General features: G+C 32.9%; 1 protein-coding gene across 1 annotated transcript; it reads right to left on the bottom strand.

Annotated features, from left to right (window-relative positions):
* Nucleotides 1–1,030: 1,030 nt before the first annotated feature.
* Nucleotides 1,031–6,696, bottom strand: LOC112013031 (uncharacterized). The gene is made up of 7 exons (XM_024045426.1): nucleotides 6,546–6,696; nucleotides 5,290–5,438; nucleotides 4,222–4,443; nucleotides 4,016–4,108; nucleotides 3,767–3,868; nucleotides 2,544–2,888; nucleotides 1,031–1,105 (listed from the first exon to the last, which is right to left on the bottom strand). Exons 1-7 carry the CDS (start codon nucleotides 6,694–6,696, stop codon nucleotides 1,031–1,033), a joined length of 1,137 nt encoding a protein of 378 aa, XP_023901194.1.
* Nucleotides 6,697–9,102: the final 2,406 nt, after the last annotated feature.

Raw genomic sequence — 9,102 nt, forward strand, 5'->3', positions numbered from 1 at the left:
TTATACTTGGTAAGTTTTGTGGAAAATTCTCTCACTACAAAAAAATGGGGCTATCCCAGCGTTTTCAAAACCGCTGGGATAGCCCCAAAAAGCGCCGGGATAGGGTCAAAATTCCTATCCTGGTGTTTTTTTTCCCAGCGCTTCAAACCGCTGGTTTTTAATTGTCGGGATAGGGTCGCCGAACCTATCCCGGCGCTTTTCAAAAGCGCTAGGCCAGGTCCCGGCGCTTTCAGACCTTGTTCCGACGTTTCTATTTGTGTCGGGACAGCCTTTATGAAAATGTGAATATAACCTATGCCGATGCTTTTACTACCTGTGCCAACGCTTTTGAAAGCGCTGGAATAGGTATACCTATGCTAGCGCTTTTGAAAGCGCTAGTATAGGTCATGAATGAATAAATTTTAAAAGGCCTATGCCAGCACTTTTACTACCTGTGCCAGCGCTTTTGAAAGCGCTAGCATAGGCGGTGCCTATTCCAGCGCTCTGGAAAGCGTTGGTATAGGTCTTGAATCAATATAATTTAAAAAGACCTATGCCAGCGCTTTCAAAAGCGCTGGCATAGGTCCTTTTTTTTATTTTTTTATTTTTAATTTTTTTAGCACCTGTAATGTACCTAAAATACATATTTTCCAATACCTATTTTATAGCAACTGTAATGAACTACAATTCATATTTTCCAATAGCAAATATCATACCACATTAAACCAAGAAACTAAATATATTTAATTACACCATATCAATAATTACATCTCAAATGTCTAGAAATTTATACAAAAAATAATACATCCCAAGTGTCTAGAATATTATGAACAAAATAATACATTCTAAACAACTATGTACAATGTCTTACACAAAAGAATACATTCTAACTATATAGAATGTCCTGCACAAAAGAATACATTCTAATTGTCTAGAATGTTATAATAAAGTTTCCAACTATGATGTCTACATATATATCAAAGTTTGAAACTTTATTATAAATATCAAAATATCATAGTAACTACTCCAAAATAGGTGCCCAAAGTATCGCCTACTGCGTATCATCAAATGATAAATGCTGAGCACTGAGAGATTGGATATCCACTGCAAAATCACCATCACCATCCTACGAATTAAGAAACACACAATGGATTAATGTACTAAACAACAGAGTTAGTAGCTGAATGACACAATATCACTAGTATTACTACCAAGTGCCACATTAACAATTAAAACACACTCAAAATGACTGATTTCAATTAAGCATATCAATTGGGTATTAGTCTCAATAAAATTCTCAAAAAGTGATTAGTAAGCAATTTATGCAAAAGATTCAATAAGTGATTACTTACAAATAACCTCGAAACAACCATCAATACAAAGAAAAGGAAAATATTTTCCAAGCACCCAGTCACAAAACCACAATACAGTTAATAACTTAAATAAGTTAAAATGAGGATTTAATAAACATAAAAAAATATTTACAAAAAAATACTTATGGGGTGACTTTAAATTCAAGATAACTCAACCCATAAATTTACCTTATTGTATTAATAAGCCTCAGTCTAAACTCTAAACAAGCTTAATTTCATTTTTGGAATGAATGAGTTTACCTCACTTTGCTGCTTGCAATAATTCAACGACAAATAATTTTGTTTTTCCTCTATTTAAGGTGGTTGTAATAATCAAGCGCTATAAGACCGCCTGAATGATCAATTGATTACCTGGCTGTTAAACCTTTTTTATTTTTTTTTATTTTTATACTTATAAACATGGGGTAATTACAAGAAAGTTTTTTTTGGGGATGATTTAAAGTGTTGGTTAAAAGACTTAAACTCAGGACGTTAGATCATATGACCCTGAAAATTACTAGATTAACTCAATGGGTAACTTGGCTGTTCCTATCTGCTACACATAGATATTTTCTCTTTAGAAGTTCTTGTAAAATTCTAGGCCACTACTTGGGCATATTGTCCTCTCTCTGATCACTCATTTACTTACAACCTTGGTATATTCCTACACCTCATTACAGCTCTTGATTCTCATCTTCAATCACACTACTAATCAGTCCACAAAGTCATAACACATCAAGCAAAATAAACCTGACCTGACATGACACCCTCCCGCTAATAAATAAATAAACACTAATACAATCTACATTAAGACATTTTTACAAGTAATTATAAATGATAAACAAAACGAATCTTTATTACTATTATTTTTTGGTAAAATAACTAAAAAGAATCTTTATTTGGATAGAGCAGGTGACCAACAATATTTAGCAAACTGAAAAAGTTCTCCAAAGACATGGCCAACTAATTAACCCATTTCATAGCAAAATTCATCAGATAAAAACTCACCAATCACCAATCACCTACACACAAACACACACAAAAAAGCATCATATATTATCCAATAACCCATTAACTTCATAAATTACCCATAAACCATTTCCAAACAAAATTTCATCCGATTATTTTGCATCATAGAAACTTCATGACAACTCACCAATCAGCATACAAACATGAAAAAAAATGCACATACTTTGTATTCAATCTTCTTACCATAGACATACTGGGATACGATGGGAACAGTGAAGTCAACACCCTCCGCATTAACCTCATTTCAGCTTCATAACGATTGCATTTCTCCTTCATTTCTTCTACTTGAGTGGACAACTCGATAACCCTTTGGTCGATTGCAATAGATGTTGGAGGTGGCGTACTGTCATCCACTGACCTCGCACGATTGCCAGAGGGGGTTCGACCAAAGCCTACTCCTCTAACACAGCCACGTCTCTCTGCACCAATGACCTGTCCAAATGCATCGTCGGGCTGCCAAAGTATGCCAGCCTCAATGTCGTTTCCCTGCAATTGTGACCCCTTTGTCATAAGCTCTTTCATCTTTGCCTAGTAATCACAAGTAAACAAAACAACATATTAGTAACGAGTAATATGCTTTTACTTACACTTGCTGCTTTTACTTGCACTTAAGTGATCATTGAGAAAGAACTAAAAGTAATAAAGCAACTTATGACTAGGAGCGCTTTGTCCAACACAACCAAGCAAATTCAAACAAGCAGTAATATTTATAAAAGGGGATTAACAGACAGGAAAATTTAAAAATTGTAGTCATTATCGTAGAAATGAAACTCATTATCAACCTCAAAGCCCCTTTTACCATAATATCTAGAAATAATGAAGTATCAAGGCATCATATTATAAGTTGCAACAAAGTTAAACATGTGACTCTAGGCTTATTAAGCTTAGTAAGGCACTTCCCAAATCCAACAACATTAAATTATTGCCTCCAGCCTTCAAGATTGCTTACTGTAATCATTAAACTTTAAGTCAAAATTGCAGAACAAACTACATTTCCAATCCTAAAGAAATAATATAGCCGCACCATAAAACTATTCAAACATTGGGGACTAAGTCAAGAAATATTCACCATGAAAATGAAAACCTGCAATCTTAATAATAAAAGAGTAAAGTTAGGTAAAGTATTCAAACCTGTGACCCTCTTTGCAATCTTAATCATAAAAGAGTAAAGGATCTTTTAATAAATAAAAATAATAATGTTATAAACAAAAGTTTCCTAAAATTGTACGACCCTAATCTAATCTAATCTAATAATGCCAACAACCTAATCAAGGACAAGGTTGGGCAATGAGAAACTAGTCTCCCCTTTAATTGAAGTCCCTACCAAGTGACGTTAATCAAAGAACTTCTTTCCAACTCAAAAGACAATACATTCAAATTACTAATATAATTTGTTACAAACTTACAATGTTCGCTCCCGCAGTGGCATTCACAGCAGTACCATCACGGTGAGAATACGCCACTTCATACATCTCACCTCTCTCTAGTTGCCTGCCTTTCTCTTTTGCCTACAACATGGTCAGTACATTTAGCATATTAAAGTGAGGGTGTCGATTCGATGGCGTCGAATCACATTTATTCCTACTTTAGAACGCAAAATATTATAAGCTTTTTTATTTTAAGCATGTTATTAATATATATAATATTGTTCTTACAATGATATCTGCCGTTCGAGCCAGGCTTCTGGATCCGAGCGTGTGCACCTCGGTTTGCTTCCCATGCCGCTTTTTGTTATCTTTCGACAACTCCTACAAACATTTCAAGAATGTCACTACCAATTACAATAACAAGGTAGTACATAATACTCTTAAGCATGGAACCTATAAAAGCAAAACATCTATACTACTGTAACTATTACTACCTTAAAATCGTCAGAGAACCAGTACTCCACCAAGCCATGAAATTGAGTGTCATCAACCTCTGGCAGTAATTGCTGAAGTAAATCTTCCTTAGTTGTGTTTGTGTTGCAGTGCTTCTCCTTCAACTCTGATTTGTGGCTCCTCCACAACTTCCCAATCCGTGAGAGTACCCATTTCCTTTGCTCAGCAAGTGGGATGCGGGCTGTAGGAATTACCCATTGTGCCTACCATGTGTAATGTTGAATTAACTTTAAAATGTCACATTTTTAACATAATATCAAACTGACATAAAGCTTTAAACAAGTAATAAAGAGTGAAGAATTTGAAAGAGAGAGAATTTGATACCAAAATGGTGTAGTTTTGAAAGAGAGATAGAACCTATTCTTGTAGTTTGCAAAAGAAAATATTATAAGACATTTCAAATACTCAGTAAGCCCAAATGAAGCACATATCTACAAATACATATACACAAATGGACTTGGTACTCTGGTTATCAAAGATCCAATACACCATTATCAAGCCATAAGTCACACAATTTTTCCACAAGCAATGACATTCGTAACTTGAAGATACATTAACAAAGATCATTTCTAGAGCTTGACAAAATCTCCTCAGTTAGGACATGTCTCCTACATTAAACGACCTGCAAACTCAACAAAAACAGATTATCAACAGTCCTTACTAGCCAAATGAACAAATAGGGGTTTCCAAATTAAAGATAATCAACTTGAAACTTTAAATAAAGTCCTACCATTGAAAGAAAGATGGAACCTATTCTTGTAGTTTGCATAACGTCATATAATTTTATTTAGAAAATTGAATTTTATTTTGAACCAAAAGATAAAAGAAAAAAAGAAGAAGAAGAAAATCATGACTATTGAAGCAATTGATGTATGTTTAAAGGAAATTCATGACCATTTCTTTTATCATTGCTTTTTGCCTAATACCTGAATCGCTTCCCAACACCGATTCTTGTATTGTAGTGGCATCCAGTGCCATGAGCGATAATTGATTGGGCACATATCAGGCTTTCTTGCCACTGTTCCTAGCCACTTTGCCTAAGGTCCAACATTCTCCCCGACTAGTTGGCCCGCTTTATTTATTTCCAAGAATAATTTTTTGCCCGGTGGCATATTCCATATATCATCGAATCGGTTAGGCCCACGTTTATTGGGCACAACAACCGCTCCAGTTGTGGGTACGGGTATGTCCTCAGTATCTATTAAAACACCAAGTTGTATCAAATTACAATGAAGCACAAAAGAATGAAATGTCAACAAACTAGCAATTTACACTGGTGTAAAACTAAACTGTTAGAGTTACTTTGAATTATTTTTTTATATTAGCTTGTTAATGAGGGTATTTTTCTTATTAACATGGTAATATAAAAAAATAACTCAAAGTATAACATATTCTAATATTCTTTTACCTGTAAAAATTTTTATCAGAGCCATATTTTAACAAACCCTCTTTTGGATTTTTGTTCTTTTCTTGACCAACATGCTCACCATAGATGATTCTGATTAGAGATTGACAAATATAAAAGCCCAAAATGCATGGCAAGAGCGCAAAAGAGGTTATTAGAGAACCTGTATTTGATCTTAAAACTCACATATGACATAAATGTGGCACTCATGCAAGTAAATAATACATTCCCTTCTACTTGGGTTTTAAATGCCAAAAATGCATAGCTAGAGTAAACAAGGGAGTGTAGACCACCTGTTTCAGTTTCACCCTATATAGCCACAGAGTTGATTGTTTTTGCCAAATGGTTTCTTGCCAATCAAACGAGGTTTATGATTTTCAGTTGAAATGAATTAGAAAAAGGCTATTAAAATATGGCTAGAAGATATGAAATTTGAACATATATTACTGCGGAATTTTCAGATCTGGACAAATCAATTAAGTATATTATGTAAATTACAGTGGACAACACATAATCTACTGCCTTATAAGGAATTGCACTTTTGAAATGAATTTCAGTGCACAGGAGTCAGTAATAGACATGGGGTCAATTATTGGAAATGCTATTGTTTATTATGGCGGGAGAAACTTCAAATATGTGAAGCCTTCATTGCTATGGCCATAACAAAATGTCTCTGCATAGAGCATTGTCCTAGAAACATATTTATTAACACATTAATAGTGAACCTATGAACTTCTGATTATCTTACAAATTACTTAAATTGGATTTTATTTATTAAAAACAAAACAGATTTACAGCAGATATAGAAATAATTATTAAAAAAGCAAATTTGAAAAAAAAAATATAGGAATAGAATTTCATAATCGTGCTATTGAGTACAAAATTTAGAAATACACCAACCTGGTGGTTGTGTTTCGTCATCACTCCCCTGGGACTGTCGTCTATCATCATCAGCTGGAGGAGCTTGTTGGCGTGATGGTACTTCATTAGACCCCACATGTGAAAAGCTCTCACCAGGCTCAATGAACTGAAGTCGCCGCTTCCTTCCCATTCTTGTGTGCAGTACCTAAACAATGCAAGCTTGTTAGTTATAAAAAACATAATGTTACATATACATATGTCTATATATAAACATATATAGATATATACATACATACATATATATATATATATATATATACCTATATATATGTATATAATCTCTACCAAACGCTTTAAACATGCAGCACTTGACAAGCACACTACCAAGCCACACATATGGAAGCAATTGAGTTTCCATTTACTTAAGTTCAAAAACAGTATAGGTGACAATGAAAATGCATATTCTAATCTAAAGTGTTATAATAGGAACGTATTAGTTTAAAAGATGGTCTTACTACATTACACTACTAATCGTCGTTGTACTCATTGTCACTATACTCCTCATCGTTGACTTCGTCATCAATAACCACATTATCATCTATGAAGTCCCCATCTTGCTTCTCATTCTCCTTAATGACCATTGCATCAATTGTGGTTCCTTGGACATCAGGTCGAGCCAACCCAATTAATTTTATATACCCAACTCAATTAAAATATTAAATTATATTTTAATATTGTTGGTCCTCGAGTCTCATCTTACATTTTTTTTAGCTACTACATAATATTTTACTAATTTTTAGTAAGGAATTATATTTTATTAATTTGAAGTATTAAATTAAAATATATTAAATTAATTTGAAGTATTACATTAAATTAAATTTTGTTAAATTGAATTATTAAAAAATATTTTTATTGATTAATATAATTTATTTTATTAATTTGTACTGTTAAATTATATTTTATTAATTTGAACTATTATATTTCTTTTTAGAGGTAAAATGTAGAAATTTTATTGATGATAAATATACATGACATGTGACAACTTTGACTATTCAATACATCAAGGCCACCCTGGCCATTACAATAGCACAGGGGCAGCAACAACTGGTCTACAAACCAGACAGTTATGTAGAAACAAAACACGAGGTCATGGCTAGCAGAAGCTGGTTCTCATTCTTGCAAATGGTGTGGTGTATAAGTCAGAGTAAGTTGAATAGTTGGTATATTATATATACCCTCTTCCAATCTAATCATAGTATCTTAATATTTCTGTCAAATCTGTATCCAACTTCCTTTTTGTAATCTTGACATTTTTCAAGAAAAAGAAAAAAAAAAGGACAAATTTCATTTTTTTAACATTAAATATATTTGTCCATATCACCTAAAGTTCTTGTTTGCGTACTTCCTCCTTTCTGGCTTCTGATCTAGCACTTCTTTGCACCTCAAAGATCACAGCAACTCCTGCAACCTATATAGACAGAAATTAGATCATGAAGCAACAACAAAGCCTTAGTCCCAAAATAATCTATATTTTTTTTTATAAGCAAAAAAATTATTTCTGATAACTGAATAATATATCTCTAGATATATAATTGGCTTTTTGTGAGATGAGCATTCAATTTGTATATGTTAAATATATGCATGTATGCATCAGATAATTGACATTCATGTTCCCTATACGTACAAATTATATATTAAATACAATGCATGCAAAAGTGGTGTTTTTTTCCCCATGGTCAGATAGATACCACCTTGGATGGGTAGAAAACAAATGCTTTACAATTAAGAATCATGAAATTGTTGGCAGTAACCAATCATAGTGCATCATTTCAATTTTACAAGTCAGTATAAAAACTATTTTACCCAAAAGAAAGATGAATTTGATATAAAATGCAATAAATTTTTATTTATTTTTGGTCAATCTTAGTTATGTTCCAGAGGGTCTGCCTTAAGGAAGTGGGAAAAAAGGAAAAAGAAAAAGGAAGGCTAAGTGGAAAAAAATTAAGAAAGAGAAGGGTGTAATCCAAATAAATGGAAGTACTTAAATTCTTTTCGTTACCTCTAATGTATATCATGCAAGTTTAATTGTTCTTTACTACCTCAAAGTTCAAAATATTTATATGTACAAACAAATGTGTTCCAATAGTATTTGAGAAAATGAATAACTTAAACTACTTTTAGGGTCATTCACACTAAAGACATAAAGCAAAGCTGACTTTTGTTCTGATAAGTAAGAGAATAGCTTATTAGAAAGAAGGTTCGTTTAAATGTACGGAAAGTATTTAATTCCTAGACTGTTAATTACAAGAGTCTAGGTGAAGAGAACCCAATAAAAATTATGACAATAAAAATAAAAATATCAAAGTTAATGGTTGTACTAGAAATACCCAATAACAAAGGGGACCAAGTTATAAAAAAGTAACCCCCAAAACTGAGAAAAAGAAGACTTCAAACAAATACCTTTTTAAAAGAGATGCATGTACTGCAGCTAATAGATTCAATCCCACGGGATACCAAAACAGCCAGTGGTCTTATAAACAATTCTAATTATGCCCACAAGGCCATAATTTTTACCAAGAACTTTTTTTCTGCTACA

The sequence above is a fragment of the Quercus suber genome, unplaced genomic scaffold, assembly GCF_002906115.3.
Source record: "Quercus suber isolate HL8 unplaced genomic scaffold, Cork oak 2.0 scaffold_392, whole genome shotgun sequence".
In the NCBI taxonomy this organism is placed as follows: Eukaryota; Viridiplantae; Streptophyta; class Magnoliopsida; order Fagales; family Fagaceae; genus Quercus; species Quercus suber.

Bases quoted from the DNA above. Each gene is read 5' to 3' on its own strand.
- LOC112013031 (XM_024045426.1), bottom strand. From the start codon at position 6,696: ATGGGAAGGAAGCGGCGACTTCAGTTCATTGAGCCTGGTGAGAGCTTT. The intron at 2,889-3,766 runs GTAAGTTTGTAA...TGTGATTACTAG, and splicing joins CCACTGCGGGAGCGAACATT to GCAAAGATGAAAGAGCTTAT. The intron at 1,106-2,543 runs GTAAGAAGATTG...CTTAATTCGTAG, and splicing joins CGTATCCCAGTATGTCTATG to GATGGTGATGGTGATTTTGC.